Source organism: Pelobates fuscus, chromosome 7, assembly GCF_036172605.1.
Source record: "Pelobates fuscus isolate aPelFus1 chromosome 7, aPelFus1.pri, whole genome shotgun sequence".
Lineage (NCBI taxonomy): Eukaryota > Metazoa > Chordata > Amphibia > Anura > Pelobatidae > Pelobates > Pelobates fuscus.
The window spans coordinates 163,010,073-163,030,977 of NC_086323.1; the positions used below are offsets into that span (position 1 = coordinate 163,010,073).

At 46.2% G+C, this 20,905-nt stretch overlaps 1 protein-coding gene across 2 annotated transcripts in view; it reads left to right on the plus strand.

Moving 5' to 3' along the window:
• ASB14 (ankyrin repeat and SOCS box containing 14) overlaps positions 1 to 20,905 on the plus strand; it is a 49,054-nt gene that overhangs the window by 10,028 nt on the left and 18,121 nt on the right. For both annotated transcript variants that reach the window (XM_063426885.1, XM_063426884.1), the window contains 4 exons: positions 278 to 324; positions 9,489 to 9,620; positions 9,704 to 9,862; positions 17,098 to 17,343. In XM_063426885.1, the coding sequence (XP_063282955.1) occupies positions 278 to 324; positions 9,489 to 9,620; positions 9,704 to 9,862; positions 17,098 to 17,343 (584 nt within the window). The remainder of the gene's footprint in view (positions 1 to 277; positions 325 to 9,488; positions 9,621 to 9,703; positions 9,863 to 17,097; positions 17,344 to 20,905) is intronic.

Genomic DNA, 20,905 nt, shown 5'->3' on the forward strand with positions numbered 1-20,905 from the left:
TTAAACACATTTCACATTTTCAGAACCAGACAATAAATGAAAAAGATGATTTTGTTTGTATTTGTCTCAAATTCAGAACATAGAGTATTTGCAGTCTGCTACATATTGGCCAGTCCTTTAAATGGAATAAAATAGTGTGTATATATTAAATAAATACATTATTTGTATTTATTCATTATAATCTCACTAAAATCACTAAATATGTGGTTTTCTGTATTGAATCAGTGTCACAAATACATAATGGATGTTAATTATTTATTTTTATTTTTTGCTGCAGATTATTGAGTCCTGAATATGAGCAGATTGTCGCAGCGATAAGGGTTGGTTAGTATTTTTTTCCTTTTTTGTTTTCGCTGTTCCTGCAAGGTATAATATAAATGACAGTTAAATATGACCCAGACAATCCAACAGCACTGTAATTTAAATAGAAAAAAAGTAAAAGAAGGCAAAATGTGCCAAAAAAAAATGTAAATTATATGATTTACAATTTACCTTCTCCCCCCCCAAAATTAGACACTTAGTCATGGCAGCCAGACACAGCCCAAAGCATGGAGATGTTTCACCACTTTGTTTTATCAGCATGGTACTACTACCTTTGGTTTAATCTTTCTGACCATATCCGTTAAAGGTTTATAAAGCTATTTTAAATGTGGAAAAGCTTTAGTTTAATGTCAATATTTGAATGCAGAAAAGTGGTGGTTATGTATAAATAGTAGTTTTGAGACCAATTATAGTGCATTTAGATGTTTTTTTTTTCATTCTTAACTCTTTATAAGAACCCTTGTTTTGTAGAGAGAGAATTCCTTCTCGCTGGCTGCACACTGCACATATAAAATGTATTTTAATCACGATTTTCCCCACCATGACTCACTCACTCAGTCTGTCTGTCTGTCTGTCTGTCTGTCTGTCTGTCTGTCTGTCTGTCTGTCTGTCTGTCTGTCTGTCTGTCTGTCTGTCTGTCTGTCTGTCTGTCTGTCTGTCTGTCTGTCTGTCTGTCTGTCTGTCTGTCTGTCTGTCTGTCTGTCTGTCTGTCTGTCTGTCTGTCTGTCTGTCTGTCTGTCTGTCTGTCTGTCTGTCTGTCTGTCTGTCTGTCTGTCTGTCTGTCTGTCTGTCTGTCTCTCTGTCTGTCTGTCTCTCTGTCTGTCTGTCTCTCTGTCTGTCTCTCTGTCTGTCTCTCTGTCTCTCTCTCTGTCTCTCTCTGTCTCTCTCTGTCTCTCTCTGTCTCTCTCTCTGTCTCTCTCTCTCTCTCTCTCTCTCTCTCTCTCTCTCTCTCTCTCTCTCTCTCTCTCTCTCTCTCTCTCTCTCTCTCTCTCTCTCTCTCTCTCTCTCTCTCTCTCTCTCTCTCTCTCTCTCTCTCTCTCTCCTCTCTCTCTCCTCTCTCTCTCTCTCTCTCTCTCTCTCTCTCTCTCTCTCTCTCTCTCTCTCTCTCTCTCTCTCTCTCTCTCTCTCTCTCTCTCTCATCCAGGAGATGGTCAGTGGATATGTGGAGAGAAAAGAACCAAGAGAAAACAATATAGTGTAGTATTTTCTGAGAGTTGGTGAAAGGAGTATAAAAACACACTTACAATTTCCAGGAGCCGTAGATCGGCTACAGATGTTTGTGCCTGGGCAGTACAATCCCCGCCTATGGATGTGGTAGTCAGGGCCGGACTGGGAAAAAAATTAGGCCCGGGCATTTTTCAATCAGAGCGGCCCCCTAAGAAGGGAGCGGGGCCAGAGAGGGTGTGTTTTGTCATCACTAATGACAATCACGCCCCCTCTCAAAGTGAGCATGTTGGTTCAATACACAGAGCCCCGCTGAAGAGCTCTGGCATTAGAAAAAGGCCCTGTATTTGTTCTGCGCAGCGCAAGCAAATTTAATAACATGCTTGCGCTGTGTTTGCTTTTAAATTGTCTCTGGTGTCTCCACAGGTGAGATACCAGAGGACAAAAGGGCCAGGAAAGTGTATGGTGCATGTGGGATTGCGTGTGTGTAGAGTGTGGTGTGGTATTGTGTAAATAGGTCAATTTAATTTGTGTTTGTGGTGTAATATGTGTGGCTAGGGGCTGTAGAGAGTGTGTGTATAGTGGGCATAGTGTTATAGGGGATGTAGCGAGTGTGTGCATACGGGCTGTAGTGTGTGTGTGTATAGGTGACGTAGTGTGTGTAGGGGTTGTAGAGAGGGTGTGTTTGTGTTTGCTGATAAGGAATGTAGTGTGTGTGTAGGTGGTGCAGTGTTTGTGTGTGTAGGAAATCTACTGTGTAAAGGACCCAGAGTGTGTATAGGAGATTGTGTGTGTAGAGGATTAAGAGTGCATATAGGGTAAGGGATCTAGCGTGTATCTGGAGCGTAATGTGTGTAGTGGTGCAGTGTGAGGGGTGCTGTAGTGTGTGTGTGTGTGTGTATATATATATATATTTGGACGTATTGTATGTGTGAGGGGCGCAGTGTGTGTGTATGTAAGAGGGGTGCTGTGTGTGAGGGTGTTTTTATCTGCCACCACATTCTAGGTTTCTAATTTTCTTTGTCTGTTAACTCACTGAGGGTTATTTTCTATAATATATATATATATATATATATATAATGTGTGTGTGTGTGTGTGTGTGTGTGTGTGAGCGAGGGTGCTGTCTGTCTGAGGGTGCTGTGTGTGAGTGAGGGTGCTGGGTGTGAGTGAGGGTGCTGTGTGTGTCTGAGGGTGCTGTGTGTGTCTGAGGGTGCTGTGTGTGTCTGGGTGCGCTGTGTGTGTTTGGGTGCTGTGTGTGTGTGTCTGGGGGTGCTGTGTGTGTGTCTGGGGGTGATGTGTGTGTGTCTGGGGGTGATGTGTGTGTGTCTGGGGGTGATGTGTGTGTGTCTGGGGGTGATGTGTGTGTGTCTGGGGGTGATGTGTGTGTCTGGGGGTGCTGTGTGTGTGTCTGGGGGTGCTGTGTGTGTGTCTGGGGGTGCTGTGTGTGTGTCTGGGGGTGCTGTGTGTGTGTCTGGGGGTGCTGTGTGTGTGTGGGGGGGTGCTGTGTGTGTGTGTGTGGGGGTGCTGTGTGTGTCTGGGGGTGCTGTGTTTCTGTCGGGGTGCTGTGTGTGTGTCTGGGGGTGATGTGTGTGTGGCTGGGGGTGATGTGTGTGTGGCTGGGGGTGATGTGTGTGTGTGTGTGTGAGGGGGCTGTTAGTGTGATTTTTTTATTTAAATGTATGTGTGTCTGGGGGTGCTGTGTGTGTCTGGGGGTGATGTGTGTGTGGCTGGGGGTGATGTGTGTGTGTGAGGGGGCTGTTAGTGTGATTTTTTAATTTAAATGTAAGTATTTTTTTTATTGGATAAAAAAATCACACTAACAGCCCCCTCACACACACACATCACCCCCAGCCACACACACATCACCCCCAGCCACACACACATCACACCCAGCCACACACACAGCACCCCCAGACACACACAGCACCCCCATACATACACACAGCACCCCAACACAAACACAGCACCCAGACAAAAACACAGCACCCCCAGACACATATGTGGTGCTGTGTGTGTGTCTGGGGTGCTGTGTGTGTCTGGGGTGCTGTGTGTGTCTGGTGTGCTGTGTGTGTCTGGGGGTGATGTGTGTGTGAGGGGGCTGTTAGTGTGATTTTTTAATTTAAATGTAAGTATATTTTTTATTAATAATTAAAAAAAAAAAGTTATATCCCCCCCCCCTCCCTTCTTACCTTTATCCTGGGAGGGGGGGGAGATCCGTTCTGCCTGGGTGGAGGAGGGGTGCCATACTTCCCTGGTGGTCCAGTGGTGAGAGTGAACTCTAGCCCCTGCCGGCTAGAGTTCACTCTCGCGAGATCTGAGCGTTGCCGCGGCAACGCTCAGACCTCGCGAGAGGACCCGGTGGAGCTGCTGGATAGAGCTCCGCCGGTCCTCTTCTCCCTCCCACACTCCCCAGCACTGGCCGCCTGTAACAGTGCCTGTGGGCCGGTGAGGGAGATCTTTGATCTCCCCACTGGCCCATGGACACACACAGCAGGGCCGGCGCTCGGATAGCGCTGGCCCTGCAGGGGCTGGCAGGGGAGATCCTGTGATCTCCCCTGCCGGCCTCGGCCCCACGGCCATCGCGGCCCACCGGGCATTTGGCCGGTATGCCCGATGGCCAGTCCGGGCCTGGTGGTAGTCCTGTACGGCCTTGGCAGATGTTGTATCTGGATCTGTTTGCAGTAGAAATTGTGTGTATCTCCAAACTTGAAAGCAGTGGGCAACCGTTGTAGATACGTATGGAAAAAATAAAACCGCAAATAATGCTCACTGGTATAAAATCAAACCGTATTTATCGTGGGTATAACACGCACCGGCGTATAACACGCACCTCATTTTAAGAAGGAAATTCCCCCTCCTCCCATAGTGTTCCCCCCCCTTTCCATAGTATTCTCCACCCCCTCCCATAGTATTCTCCACCCCCTCCCATAGTGTTCCCCACCCCCTCCCATAGTGTTCCCCACCCCCTCCCATAGTGTTCCCCACCCCCTCCCATAGTGTTCCCCCCCTTATCCCATAGTGTCCCCGCCTCATCCCATAGTATTCTTTCCCCCTCCCATAGTATTCTCCACCCCCTCCCATAGTGTCCCCCCCATAGTGTCCCCCCTTTCCATAGTATTCTCCACCCCCTCCCATAGTGTTCTCCCCCCTCCCATAGTGCCCCCCCTCCCCTTGTCCCATAGTGCACTTTCCTTTGTCCCATAATTACTTACCTGTCTTGAAGCGTGGGCCGGCTTCACAGAGCGCACCGCGGTACAGGAACTTCAATTTCAGGTTCTGGTTTCCGGCGGGACTGAAAGGAAGTGTGCATACTTCCTTTCAGTCCCGCCGGAAACCGGAACCTGAAATTGAAGTTCCAGTACCACGGTGTGCGCTGAACACCGGCCCACGCTTCAAGACAGGTAAGTAAATATGGTGTGAGTACCTCTTATTTGATTTATTTGATTACCGTATTTATCGGCGTATAACACGCACCCATCATTTCCCCCCTATTTTCAGGGAGAAAAAGTGCGTGTTATATGCCGATAAATACGGTAATCAAATAAATCAAATAAGAGGTACTCACAAAAGGGGAGCAAAAAAAAAGTTTTCTTGCTCAATCCCAGTCGTATAGGTGGTATAATCCTCACCAAGGATATAGCTGGAGTTTTCCTCTTGATAAAATCTTAAAATAACTTACAAGAACTGACAAAAAATAACTGTTCTTCTTTTAACTATGCGCTAGGCTACATATGAAGCTATGTAAATTACTGGGATCATATGCATTTTTGTAATGGAAACACTACGTTAATCACACTTGTTTAATATGTAAAATAATTGTTACTATATCTGGTAAACTATGCTATACACAACAGTTATGCAAACGAACGAGAAACTATGTCATTTCGTAATGTTACATTTGTATATGTTACACCTTTTGAAACTAAAAATAAAATTAAATTAAAAAAAAAAAATACAAGTTCTTCTAGCCTTATCATAGTATTGTAGAACTGATGGCAATGTAGTTAAAGCTCAGTAATTAGAGAGACTGCTTATTTGTAAGGTGAATATTGTATATATATATATATATATATATATATATATGTGTACCGTAGTTTGGCAAGGAGTTTGTAATTTACAAATAAATGTTTGGTTTATTAGAAAAAAACAACAAAAAAAAAACTTACAAGAGGGTCCAGAATGGTGTTAAAAAGGAAGAAATCTTTTATTATAAATACAAATATTAAAATACACTAACGTATTTCTAAGTTATAAACTTTTTCAAAGTGTTTACAGACCTCTGGACCACTTCTATTTATAAAGCAGTAAATAACTTTCTTGGGTTTATTTATATATATATATTTTAAATTCTTTATTTTTCATTGTGCATAATATAACCCGATAGCTTGCGAGGCTACAATAGGTGTAGCAAGCACAGAATGGTCAACATAGGTTACACATAAATGGCTATGAGTTTCTGCACAAATTATTTAACTTTTTTTTTTTTTAAAGTAAAGACTGCGTAGATTAACAGACTAGTCATGTTTTTAAAAATGAAAAGGAAACTAGAATTATAAACACAGGTTCACAATGTGAGATAAAAGAGAGAACATTGTTGTGAATTCTATGCTCCTGTTTGCACAGGGAAGTATTGAAGGTGTACAGTACTGCTGTGGAATAGTAATCTATCTATAGTGTTGCGTGTGGGCATGGGGCTACATATGCCTCTGGGTATTTCGTAAGGTGGTAGAAGTTTGGAACCTCAATGAGGGCTACAGAGGACCCCTGTTAGCGAACTGTCAGCTCTGAGAACTGCTAGGTCGCAGGGGGTGGGGGTGGTGGTGGTTTAGGAGTTTTAATCGGTTTGAGGTCTACAACCTATATATGATTTAGTGCGCATGAGGGGTGGAAAAATAGTGTGCCTGAGAGCACTCTGTGGGTGTAAGGTGGAACACAAAAAGTACTATGAGTTAGGAAGTTAAGAAAATAAGTAACTTGTGTAATATGCAAAATGTAGGTATTGTGTATAATACGATCTGCAAAAGTCATGGCACTGATGTTGTGGAGACATCTCCTGTGATGTCGTTGCAGGCGCTATGACAGATTGCCTGGCGGCATTAGTAGCTAGGCCAAGTTGTTGCAGAATGTCAGGTCTCTCTGATGTGTCGTGGACACTGAGCGTTCCCGTAACCCTAGGAAGGAGCAGGCAGCGAGGGGTGCTACATTTATATGGCACCTTATGTTTAGTGAGTTCCTGGGTCAGGGGCAGAGTCCAAAGACCGTCGCCAGTCCATGGTGGCCTTAGACAGATCCGCAAAAAGGGTAAGGGATTCAGAGCTTATGGAGTACTGGTGCAGTCCAAAGGCAGCTTAAAGGATCACTATAGGCACCCAGACCACCGCTTAATGAAGTGGTCTGGTGCCAGGTCCATCTAGGTTTAACCCTTTTTGCTGTAAACATAGTAGTTTCAGAGAAACTCCTATGTTTACCTATGGGTTAATCCAGCCTCTAGTGGCTGTCTCATTGACAGCCGCTAGAGGCGCTTCCGCGCTTCTCACTGTGATTTTCACAGTGAGAAGACGCCAGCGGCATTCAGTCGGTGACATCAGAAGAGGGAGGAGAGTCCCAGTGCCGGGCCTGGCGCTGGAAAAAAAGGTAAGGGATTCAGAGTGGGAGTGGGACCCTGAGGGTGGGTGCACCCTCAGGGCACTATAGTGCCAGGAAAACAAATTTGTTTTCCTGGCACTAAAGTGGTCCTTTAATTACAAAATCTGGGGTCTCTCTTGTCCCGTAGAAAAACAGGTAAAAGGGGGTGCCGTAGCGGTCTGGGTGCCAGGTCCATCTAGGGTTAACCCTGCAGCTGTAAACATATCAGTTTCAGAGAAACTGCTATGTTTACATTAGGGTTAATCCAGCCTCTAGTGGCTGTCTCACTGACCGCCGCTAGAGGCGTTTCCACGCTTATCACTGTGATTTTCACAGTAAGAAGACGCTGCCATCCATAGGAAAGCATTGAGAAATGCTTTTTCTATGGACTGATTGAATGCGCGCACGGCTCTTGCCGTGCATACGCATTCGGCGGATGACGTCGTTGGAGGGAGGAGAGTACCCAGCGCCGAGGGAGCCCGGCACTGGAGAAAGGTAAGAATTTAACCCCTTCCTCCCCCTTCAGCCCAGCGGGAGTGGGACCCTGAGTTTGTTTTCCTGGCACTATAGTGGTCCTTTAAGTACAGCTCCAGCTTGAACACTTGGGAGGAATGACCCCTGCCGAAGGATATGGTGGAGTACAAGCTCTGCAGGAAGTTCTTGTAGTAATAGCTTCTCTTGCGAATATGTGGGAGAAATCAGAGGTATATTTTGCAGTATGCCAGACTAAATTATAGAAATAAATAACCATAAAAGATCTGCACTCATGTGTTATAGAGCCTTGAAAGTGGCTCCCCAAGTATGGCGTGAAATGTTATGATCCCTACTCTAGGATGTAGGTGCTGATGGTATGTAAATAAAAGAAAAATGAAAGGGGGTAGTGGGTGGTAGTGGGGCTGTGACAGGGTGGGGGAGCTGAGACTGTGACAGGGCATGGGGTCATAAATACCTATTTATTAAATTGATTGCCTGGTGGTCCGGTGGGCTGGTTTTCCGGTCTGAAGCTCTGCTGGGTGCAGGGCTACAGACCACGTGGTAAGTCTCGCGATCTCCAGTCAGAGCATTGCCGTGGTAACCCGAGACACCTCTGCACCCAACAGAGCTGCAGTCTGAAGGCTGGCTCTGTCCCAGGCAGACTGACTGGAGGGGCCTCACACCCGGCGGCATTATAGGCAAGCTGCCGAGCCCCCTCCTGTGTCGAGCCCTTGGTCATAGATCGAACACCCAACATGTCAGTCTGCCCTATGGTGATTTAGGTGGCCACAAGAGGCTTTAGGCGGCCACCTAAATCGCCTAATTAGAGATCTGCCTCTGTACAGGGGTACCCAAAAGGTAGATCTCCAGAGGTTTTAAAACTGCAGTGTGACAAAGTGCCCTTTGCCACTTGTGCCTGGAGGGGACTACTGGCTAGCCTCCTGCCTTCCGACTATGGCCCCTGTGCTGATAGCTGTATTTTCTCCTGCAGAAAGGTTTATTTGTGTATTTCTGCTGGGGCGTTCGGGACTTTCAGTATGTGAGTAGTGCTACCCCAGATAGCCATGCCATGGAGCCTATTTGTGTAACAAAAGACTATGGAAAAGACTTTGGCTCAATGGCAATTGAACTGTATGTAGGTGATCTGAGCGCCATTTGGTAATAATGTGCGCTCAGATCTAAGCTATATTATTGTATTGTCTGTGATTGGCTTATATCCAATATGTGTCCCATTGTTCCATCAGGTCACCTGGTGGACACTTACATAAATACCAGGCAGGTAGCCCTCAATAAACCAGACCTACTTGCACCTTTCTTGAAGCCTTGGCTCATGCTTAGGGGAAGGGATACCTACACTCTGGGGATTGCTATACTCACTTACTCCCCAGAGTAAGCTCTTGTAAGAGCTTGATTTGTTCCTGCTACGCTCTCTGGATTTAGGAGAGGTTCACCCACTGGGAGCTGGATCCTGGTCGTGGATACAGCTGCATCGCTGGAAGTGGGGTCTGCAGTGCTGATGGTGAGGGTTGGAGTGCTTGGAGTCCTTAGCAAGCACTAGGCGCATCGATTGGCGGAGGTACTCAGTCGCAGTGCCAGCGGTCCGTCACATGCAGCTTCCATGATGCTTTGCCATTCTAAAGGCATTCCAAAGACATGCAAAGCATCATGTGTGTTGTAGTTCTACAACATCTGGGGATCTACCTTTTGAGCACTACTGGATGAATGGGCAAAAATCCCACAGAAAAACTTCAAAATCTTGTGGAAAGTCTTCCCAGAAGATTGGGAGCTGTTATAGCTGCAAAGGGGAGACCAACTACGTATTAATGTCTTTGTATTTAGAATGCAATGTCATAATATTTATTTATTTAATCTAAATTAATAATTATTATTTGATCTCATCACAGGTGATGAAAAGACTTTAACAAAATTATCCTGCCACCAGTTTGCATTTGAAGAGGCTGATGATAGAGGCTGGACTCCCCTCCATGAGGCAGTATGCCAGAAAGATAAAAATATATTGGAAATTACATTTAAATGTGAGTCAACAGCATTTACCAAAATGCCTGTGGTTTATAGTCCGCATACAGTGTCAACACATCTTATCCCTTGTATCTTCTAGCCTCCGGTTACAGTGTGTGGGGACAGAGAACGTTGAAAGGGGAAACCGCGCTCTTCTTGGCTGTTGACAGCAATAAATTGGAAAATGTTAATTTTCTGCTATCTAACAGCTTTGATCCAGATGTTCAGAATTATGCAGGCGATACTCCACTAATTGCAGGTAAAGCCGCACCGAAAATGCATTGTATGTTTGGGGGTATGCTTGATCTTTCAGCATTTGCTGCAAATATGGAGGATTTATGGCTTCTGCAGTGAGTTCTTATTAAGCCATTTATATTGCTCGCATAACTTTCTACAGCACCTGTGTTGGCCACATAAACTGTTTCTAGGAATTTTAGATGTTGTCCACTTTCTAGTTAGTCAGGACCATCATCATATCTAGCAATATTTTTGGAGAAAAAAGGAAACGCTGCTGGTTGCGGCAGAAAAGGTGGTATTATAACAAAAATGGTGCAACAGAACACGGATTATTAAAACTAACTTGCCCTTAGTGGGTTTACCTCACTTGGAGGAAAATAATTATCTGCAATTTTTTTTTAAAAAGAAAAAACAAACTCGTTGCTTCCAATGTGTTGGGTTGTAGCTGTACTGTACGTTGTGTAACTGTTCATTTACATTCAACAGGTAAATGGTCAAATGGTTTATGGTTTTGGGATGTAGTATCACTGAAATGGCTACTCACATCTATTTTTATTACATATATTTTATATTTTCTTTCTGCTTTGGATTGCATGGTGTGTTGTGTGTTGTGTGTTTTTTCTTTTTCTTTTTCTGCTTAGTAGAGTTGTCTGTATTATTCTCTAACAGGGACATTCACATCAAAAGTATATTTTTGTTTTTAAATTCTTTATTTTTTCGTGCTAGGTTTTACAATTTGGTCTGTAGAGCCACAACAGCACAACAAACCGATATAAACAAAACTGTTATATAACGTCATGGCAAAGGAAATAAAAGCACAGTTTTATATAGTATAATCATGCTTATACTGTAGGGTTATATTCATATAGCAGTCCTGCATATTGTTAGTAACAATAACTGATGTCTGGAGTAACGTTATGCAGGGAATAAGTGAGTGAGTGAGTGCTTCAGCTAGTGGTGGAGTGTCAGGAGATTCATAGTGGTACATAAATCGAACAAAAGATTTCATAACCACCTGTGTTTGTGGCACGCTTATCTAGGCTGCTGCTCTGTCATAGTAAGACGTGGTAGGCTAGGTGTGCTATGGTCACCGATGGTGTGCTTCCTCATTGAACCATTGTTGCCTGTAACAAGTCGTAGTTGCTTATGGTGTGGTAACCTGCTAAGGAGTGTAGTGGCAGGTTGATCTGGTGTTGTCACCGTGTGGTCCCTTATAATTAGCGTTGAGGGTTCCCTTATGACCTGACACCGTGGGTGTGCTTGATAGGCATGCTACATGGTTTGCAGACTGGTGAAATTCACTTGTGAGGGCACATTCTAGGTTAGTAGGGCGGGTTGCGTCTAACTATACCCGTATGTCGTCCCGCGTGTGTGCAAGTGTAAGTGTGCGTACAGCCTGACTCTGGATGCCTATTGCACAAGTGGGTTATGATGGGTTAAACATTTTATGTTGAGATGGTGAAGCGTATCTCAGATGGGAGAGGGCCACCAAGCGTGTGAAACATTTTGTCTGGCTATAAGGTGATAGTCTGGCAAGCTAGTGGGGGAGTATATGTAAAGATTATTTATGTCTTTGATAACAGGCTCTGCGTCTTAAACTAAACGAAAACTCAAACTGAATGCCATAATAACAACTAAAGAGAATGACACAGGTATAGTCTGTAAGTCTATATCAGCCAATACCACATGCGTGAGGCAAGCGGAATCTGGGTTTTCGTGTTGGCAGGCCGATTTTGTCAAGTCCTCCTTCATCCTCAGGTCTTGGTCGGGAGTCCGCAGTTGCGCTGATGTGGGTGAGAATGTCACTCCAGCCTCGGGGTGTTGTGCAGGCCTGCGTCTCCTGGCATCCTTGGCCTTTTCTGGGGCCTGAGAGTTCTCCCTGTTTAGGAAGGTCGGAGGATCCGGCGGTCAGCCTTCTCTTGTGGTGCTTGTGTCTCCATGCTTGTGGGCGTTGCTTTCGGGCTTTCGGCCTTGCAGTCGGCTGCCCGGGTGGACCATGGGGAGTGTGAGTGGACTGGCTTGGTAGTTTTACGCCTAAGAGTTTCCCCCTCACCTCTCGCCACCTGCGGCTCCGGTTAGTCGCTGTCTGCGTTTTAAGCCGGTCTGTTCGGGCTGCTAGTTGTTTCTCTCTCAGCGCTTCCCAGAAGCGGTTGAAAATCGCCTCCAGGCGCTGCGAGAGGTCTGGTTGTTGCTCGTGTGTCAGTAGCTTGCCCTGCTTGTTCCGCCTATCAGCCGCCATCTTGGGAGCGCCATGTGGAGTGCTGCAACTCTGTTGTTTGGGTTCACGCTTGTCTTGCGCTCCAGGCTGGCTGCCCCAGACTTGCAGTGAGGACCGGGATAACCCCCTCCGGTCAATGGGGGGGGGGGGGGAGGTAGGCAATGAGTGTGCTGAGGGGTTCACTCGAGGCTTTGCCGTCGCGGAGAGCGGCCGCCTCTCTCTGGCTTGGTCCCGAGTAGGCCCCATTCGCTGTTGCGGGTTCCCTGGGAGGAAATGTCTCGTTCTTGGTATCAGTCGATTCCCCAGGGATTCCCTGTCGTCCCTCATGCTGTCCTGCTGGTGATTGCTCCGGTTTTCAAGGTATTTACCCCTGATTAGGTCGCTGTTTGTTAGGAGCTGATGCTCGGTGCGTCTTTCCAGCCCGGCGGTTAGGCGCCGCCCAAAAGTATATTTTTGATAACTTCATACAAAAGCATCCATATCTTGAAACTCGCAGTATTTTGGCCATCAGGGGATATCTTCTTGCCCCAAACACCCAGGTTTTACTGTTTTCATCCATTAAGTATACAGCTTGTGTCTTTCTGGTTTCCTCATGAAATCCACTTCCATGAATAGATTGAGATTAGTGATGTACCAAACTGTTCGCTGGCGAATAGTTCCCGGCGAACATAGCGTGTTCGCGTTCGCCACGGCAGGCGAACACATGCGCGGTTCGATCCGCCCCCTATTCGTCATCATTGAGTAAACTTTAACCCTGTGCCTCACTGTCAGCAGACACATTCCAGCAAATTAGCAGCAGACCCTCCCTTCAAGACCCTCCCACCTCCTGTACAGCATCCATTTTAGATTAATTCTGAAGCTGCATTCTTAGATAGAGGAGGGAAAGTGTAGCTGCTGCTCATTTAATAGGGAAATGGATAGCTAGGCTAGGGTATTCAGTGTCCACTACAGTCCTGAAGGACTCATCTGATCTCTGCTGTAAGGACAGCACCCCAAAAAGCCCTTTTTAGGGTTTGAACATCAGTCTGCTTTATTTTTTTTTTATTTTTTTTCCTGTGTAATGTAATTGCAGTTGCCTGCCTGCCTGCCAGCTTCTGTGTCAGGCTCACAGTGGATACTGTGCCCACTTGACCAGTGCCACCACTCATATCTGGTGTCACAATAGCTTAAGCTTGCATTTAAAAACAAAAACTATTTTTCACTGTAATAGATTGAATAGCAGTTAGTTGTCTGCCAGCTTCTGTGTCAGGATCACAGTGGATACTGTGCCCACTTGCCCAGTGCCACCACTCATATCTGGTGTCACAATAGCTTAAGCTTGCATTTAAAAACAAAAAAAAATGTTTTCACTGTAATAGATTGAATAGCAGTTAGTTGTCTGCCAGCTTCTGTGTCAGGCTCACAGTGGATACTGTGCTCACTTGCCCAGTGCCACCACTCATATCTGGTGTCACAATAGCTTAAGCTTGCATTTAAAAACATTTTTTTTTTCACTGTAATAGATTGAATAGCAGTTAGTTGTCTGCCAGCTTCTGGGTGTCAGGCCTTCAGCGTGTACTCTGCCAACCTCTGCAAGTGCACTTTGCCACTCATATCTGGTGTCACTATAGCGTGCCTTTAAAAAGCGAAAACGTTTTTCACTGTAAGCTAATCGCAGTCAGTGTCCTTAAAGCGGGTGTCAAGCCTTCAGCGTGTACTCTGCCAACCTCTGCAAGTGCACTTTGCCACTCATATCTGGTGTCACAATAGCGTGCCTTTAAAAAGCAAAGTTTTTCACTGTAAGCTAATAGCAGTCAGTGTCCTTCAGTGTCCTTCAAGTGGGAATTCAACACTGCTAATGTTCGACCGCCTGCTCCAACAAGAAAAAGTCGTTAATGAATATTTGTATGACCGGGGTGCTAGGACAGCCTCTGGGGAGCTGGGAATTTTTTTGCCACGTTACTGTACGCTCATGCGCAATGCCTGTAGGCTCATGCGTCCTTTTGAGGAGGTGACAAACCTGGTCAGTCGCACCGAAGGCACCATCAGCGACATCATACCATTTGTTTTCTTCCTGGAGCGTGCCCTGCGAAGAGTGCTGGATCAGGCCGTAGATGAGCGTGAAGAGGAAGAGGAAGAGTTGTGGTCACCATCACCACCAGAAACAGCCTTATCAGCATCACTTGCGGGACCTGCGGCAACGCTGGAAGAGGATTGTGAGGAAGAGGAGTCAGAGGAGGAATGTGGCTTTGAGGAGGAGGAGGAAGACCAACCACAACAGGCATCCCAGGGTGCTCGTTGTCACCTATCTGGTACCCGTGGTGTTGTACGTGGCTGGGGGGAAGAACATACCTTCATTGACATCACTGAGGAGGAGGAACGGGAAATGAGTAGCTCAGCATCCAACCTTGTGCAAATGGGGTCTTTCATGCTGTCGTGCCTGTTGAGGGACCCTCGTATAAAAAGGCTGAAGGAGAACGACCTGTACTGGGTGTCCATGCTACTAGACCCCCAGTATAAGCAGAAAGTGGCGGAAAAGTTACCGAATTACAACAAGTCGAAAAGGATGCAGCATTTGCAAAATAAATTAAAAAGTATGCTTTACACAGCGTATAAGGGTGATGTCACAGCACAACGGGAATCTAACAGGGGAAGAGGTGAAAGTCATCCTCCTCCTCCCACGACCATGCCGGCAAGGACAGGACGCTTTAAAGACGTGTTGTTGATGGAGGACATGCGGCGCTTTTTAAGTCCTACGAATCGCCACAGCCCTTCGGGATCCACCCTCAGAGAACGACTCGACCGACAGGTAGCAGACTACCTCGCCTTAACTGCAGATATCGACACTCTGAGGAGCGATGAACCCCTTGACTACTGGGTGTGCAGGCTTGACCTGTGGCCTGAGCTATCCCAATTTGCGATAGAATTTCTGGCTTGCCCCGCTTCAAGTGTCCTGTCAGAAAGGACCTTCAGTGCAGCAGGAGGTATTGTCACTGAGAAGAGAAGTCGCCTTGGTCAAAAAAGTCTACATTACCTCACCTTTATTAAGATGAATGAGGGATGGATCCCGAAGGGACTGACATTGGGCGATACTTTCAACTAAAAAAGGCCTGATGAGATGAGCTGCCTTGGGCTAAAAATGGTCCACACGCTGCTGTATTTTAGCTCTGAATGCCGGTTGACTTGCGTGACTTATCCGCCACCAACTAGGGTTCAAGCCACAATGTTTTAGGGCACTTTCTGCCTGGGAAACAAACATCAATTTTTATGGCCGCTGCAGCTGCAACAATACCTAATTTTTCAGGCATGTGTACATGCCTAATTTTTCGGCCCTCTGGTGCTGCACTGTGGCTTCAAAAACCAAACCAAAAAAAAGGCACATAATCGGGATTAAACTGATAGGAATAGTACTACTTAACAAACCACTCCTATCTGGTGGCACATTAGATTGCACGCGCAGTGCCCCAAATTTGAAGTAGGAGGACCGACCAAGCATCTTTTTCCATCTCCCGGTTCCTAAAATCGATGCCATATACACGTCCCCTGATAGGGCGCCAGCTCGCTATTCTCTTGGGCGCCAGCTCGTTATTCTTCACTTCACTAGGGGCACTTAGACCCACTCTTTGTCTTTCACAGTGTTATTCCTAGCCAGCATCTGTGATGGGAAATCAGGCAGTCATCTAAACGTTTAGATTGAGCTTTAGCTTAGAACACCCTTGAAGGTGATTAATGAGATTAGGGCTAGTTTAGAGGATTCTTCTTAGACCTCTCTGAGTCTTTATAGCCCTTCTACCTATCCAGCATTTCTGGAAACTAGCTAAGAGAAAGGGTGTCTGTGTGATACATTTAACTTTATATCACCTTATTGACACTTTATCACTCCGGTCTCCATACTCTCTGCCTATACCCATCTATTTAGAGGGGATTTCCTTGCCCCTGCCAATATTATATAATAGGTAATAGTATTACCATTATTACACAAATAGGTCTCTTAGGACAGGTGTCAATCCATATCTGCCAAGTGACCCTATGTAGGGGGAACAGTCCCTATTCTGCTCTGTGTCAGTGTGTATCAGGGGCTCTGAGGACAGGTGTCAATCCATATCTGCCAAGTGACCCTATGTAGGGGGAACAGTCTCTATTCTGCTCTGTGTCAGTGTGTATCATGGTCTCTGAGGACAGGTGTCAATCCATATCTGCCAAGTGACCCTATGTAGGGGGAACAGTCTATATTCTGCTCTGTGTCAGTGTGTATCAGGGGCTCTGAGGACAGGTGTCAATCCATATCTGCCAAGTGACCCTATGTAGGGGGAACAGTCCCTATTCTGCTCTGTGTCAGTGTGTATCAGGGATCCTTAGGACAGGTGTCAATCCATATCTGCCAAGTGACCCTATGTAGGGGGAACAGTCTCTATTCTGCTCTTTGTCAGTGTGTATCATGGTCTCTGAGGACAGGTGTCAATCCATACCTGCCAAGTGACCCTATGTAGGGGGAACAGTCTCTATTCTGCTCTGTGTCAGTGTGTATCAGGGATTCTTAGGACAGGTGTCAATCCATATGTCAATGTGTCAATATGTCATATGTCAGGTGTCAATCCATATCCATTGCGATTTAGGAATGTTAGGTGATTTATGCACTTTATGGATTAAAACCAGACTCTGCATCAACTGTGTAATTTTCCATGGGAGTTTTGCCATGGGGGATGCCACAGTACAGGTGTTAGTCCCCTTGAAACAACTTTTCCATCACTTTTGTGGCCAGAAAGAGTCCCTGTGGGCTTTAAAAATCGCCTGCCCATTGAAGTCAATGGCTGTTCGCCCGGTTCGCCGGTTCGCGAATGTTTGCGGAAGTTCCCGTTTGCTGTTCGCGAACCGATAATTTCGTGTTCGCGACATCACTAATTGAGATCTCCTGTAAGGGATATATTTATTCACCTGCGATTTCCTGCTCGCTCCATTGAACATTAGAATTGGCAAAATCCCTGGAATTCTTTAAATAACATGTATATGTTTATATATATATATATATATTTATTTATTTATTTTCTTTCTTTCCTAAGGTATACAACGTGGGTCTTATGATATTGCTTCCCTCCTGCTGCGTTTCAATGCAAATGTAAATTTAACTTGCGCCGACAACAGGACCGCTTTACATGAAGCTGCAAAATTGGGCAAAAAGGATATTGCTGGTCTCCTACTCCGGGCCCACGCTGACCCCAATGCTGCCAGCAACTTTGGGTTTACACCGCTGGCACTCGCAGCCCAGAATGGACACCCTGACATTATGGAAATGCTAATTCTGAAAGGTACAAAAAGCATGTCCGCGATGTGTTAACTAAAGAATAAATTGTCATGAATTGAAAGTGAATTAAAAATGAATTTTAAATTAGAAGTAAAAATAGCCAAACTTAGCTGATGTGGAGAATGTTTCTAATTCTGAAATCTTGGCCTAAAAAGTGAATATTACTTAGACTTTTTTAACAATTTACACTTTAATAATCCTGGTGTGTGTGTGTTAGCATTTCCTTAAAGAGACTCTCTAAAGCCCTGCCAGCATTTCATTATGATTTTTATTTTACCTTAGGAGTTTATCTAAAACAGGCTTAATCAGCTCAGACTTTCTGTGGTTGTCCAATGCATCTCAATGAGAAGTCTTTGCAAGTAAGGTTCTCTGGGCAGTTGTCTGACTCATGAGTTTAGCTCCACTGAGCTAAACAAAACCAGGAAGTAAAAGGACTGGTTGTCCCATTGACAGCCAATGAGTGTGACCAGGTTAATTCATTTTTATTGAAATCTGCACTTTTTGTAAAATAGGGGGACAAATAAATTACACATTCTTCACACATATAGCACTCCAGCAAGATGAAGTGCTTTAGAGTTCTGAAGTGTTCCCTTTAATCTCTTTATGTGTGTGTTTCCTAAGCAGGGCTGGACTGGCCCACAGGAACACCGGGAAATTATCTGGTGGGCTGCTGATGTTCTACTGCGCTAGTGCTCACTGCACATGTGCATTATTTCCTCTCATTAGATGATGTTGGGGGTGGCATGCTCGTTGCTAGGATTGGGTAATGGAATAAAGGTTTATTTAACCCTTTACATCCCCGGGGGAAGGCTGTGGGGGCTGAGGAACAGGTTAGTACAATACATAGATCCAAGATCCAAACACGTGTATTAGTGGTATCAGTAGCACCTCCAAATATATCCACAACAGAAGAGCCACAGGCTGCACAGCCTAGGCTGAGCCAGATAGGTTTATTGTTGAATACAGGACAAAAAAAAAGGATATGATTAAGACCTCACGGCCGAAACGTTGTATCCTTTTTTTTGTCCTATATTCCAGAATAAAACTATCTTGTTCACACAGATGTATGTCTGCTTAAAATGAAGCAGTTTTTATGTTTATTTTGAAGTTTTACAATTGAAAATGATATTTTCCACCTGTATATTTGCACACTAGGCTGAGATGACGCATAATAGAGAAGGTATAGGATTCTTTCCAGGGCTGCTTTTAGTCCAGTCCAGTCCCGTTCCTTAGTCCTATATGCATGTATTTATGGAATCTCTAAAGGCAGCTATTGTTTATGAAAATCCAGAACTACAGAAAGTAATCCTACTCCGTAAGCAAATTGGAATACATTTAAAAAAACAGGGGCGTGGTCCGACGCTGGACGAGAATGGCTGCCTAACTCTGTGGCTCCGTCCCTGAATGCCCTAATTCCACTACAATAAGCACTGGATGGCCTACATGGGTTGCACAAAACGCACCCAAATTACACCGTCAACCCCTAGAACACAGGGGGAGCCCCCCTCAACATCTATCCGGGGGTACCTCCAAACGCCGGCGGTGCTGGCGGCACGCCTCGAGGCCACAAACATGGCGCCGACCTCGCCAGGGTCGTCACTGTCGGAGGCGGAACCCACACCAGAACAAGATGGGATTTCGCCACCAACTCCGGACTGGTACGCCTCATTTGCTTCGCTGCCCCAAAAAGATTTCCAGAAGCTGGTGGATGAAGTGAAGGGCACACTGCAGACAGAGATATCAGCGGTGCGCACCTCAATGACCGCGCTGGAAACCAGAATCAGCGCCTAAGAGGAGAGAGATTCCCGCGGGAGCGCCCCAGACCCAGCAGCTACCCGTCAACACGCAGCACAGATGGCAGACATGCGAATGCACATCGAGGATCTGGATAATCAAAGCCGACGACATAACATAGGGGCCTGATGGAAGCCTCAGATCCAGAAAACCTCAGAGCATCACTTACCCGCCTTTTTAATATGATTCTGGGCCGTCCACCAGAGACACGGGTGGCGATGGACAGGGCGCATAGAGCGTTGCGCCCGCGACCGCCTCCAGAAGCCCCTCCACGAGACGCAATCTGCAGGGTACAGGATTTCCAGCTGAAGGCAGAAATTATGATGAAAGCACGAACGGAACGAGCCTGGCACTTTGAGGGCCAAACGGTAGAGCTATATAACGACCTGTCACACCTCACGCTGCAAACAAGAAGGGCTCTAAGGCCAATCACGACAGCACTACAGCAAGAACGGATCGGTTACAGATGGATGTTTCCCTTTGCCCGCAGAGGAATTACGGGGCTATAATCCGGCTTCCAGAGTTCACAGAGGCATTAGGGCTACCGCGGATACAAGTGATGAACTGGCTCACCTGCCCGTTAAATGAGCGAAACACAGGGCTGCCGGGGAGCCGCAGGTACACGACTGGGGGAGAGACCGGAATGGACTTCACCATGCTCCCCCAGGCCGGCCCGGAGGAATGATCACCGCGGCTGCAGAGAGAGGAGAGAGATGAGACTGAGGCTGCTCAACACACATACATGGCACAAGGGCCACGACATCAGAGACTGAGCTTACAGAACTGGGACTTGTATGGACGGAGACTACAGGACGCCCGATGCCACACACACAAGTATACGGGGGTGGCCATTCTCTTCTCGGTAGACACTCCCTTCAAGAGAGAGGCGGAACAAGCTGACCCCCAGGGAAGATTCCTCTTCCTGAAGGGCACAATCCACCAAGTACAGTACACTTCCGCAAATGTATACCTCCCCAACAAGGGCTAAAAGGCCTTCTTAAAGAAAACGCTTGGAGCCCTGGAGGCATTTTGGGGAAGGCACGATTGTGCTGGGGGGAAACTTTAATATCCCCATGGACCCACGACAGGACACATCCTCCGGAGGGACGACGCTTCCGGACCATGTAATAAGGGGCATCAGAGCGCTGCTGCAAGACCACCAACTGGTGGACTGTTGGCGCACGCTACACCATGAGGCGAAGGATTATACCTTCTACTCGACAGCGCACAAATCCTACTCCCGACTTGACTACTTTTTTCTGCAACACCGAAGCCTGGATACCCTTCTATAGCACCAATGACATGGTTAGATCACGCGCCGGTACTCATATCGGTCAGACCCCCTGTCCCTACCACACAGCTATGGATCTGGAGGCTGAACGAAGCCCTCATCGAAAATCCTATGATCTCCACAGATATTCTCACAAATTTGGAACAATTCTTCTTGACTAACGCTACCCCGGAAGCCAAGCCATCAGCAGTATGGGAATCCCACAAGTGTGTGATTCAGGGCCTCCTGATCAAACACGGCTCGCATCAAAAGAAACTCTGCACCAAAGAAATCTCAGATCTGCTGGCCCAAATAGCTACTATGGAATCCTCACACAAGGCCAAGCTGGACGACACCACATATAAGCAACTGACGACGGCTAGAGCGAAACTACAGTCTTGCTTGACGGCCAAGATCCGAAAGGAATGTGCCAGTTATAGACCGATCTCCCTGTTGAACGCTGACTTAAAGCTTTTTACGAAGATTCTAGCTCTCCGCATCC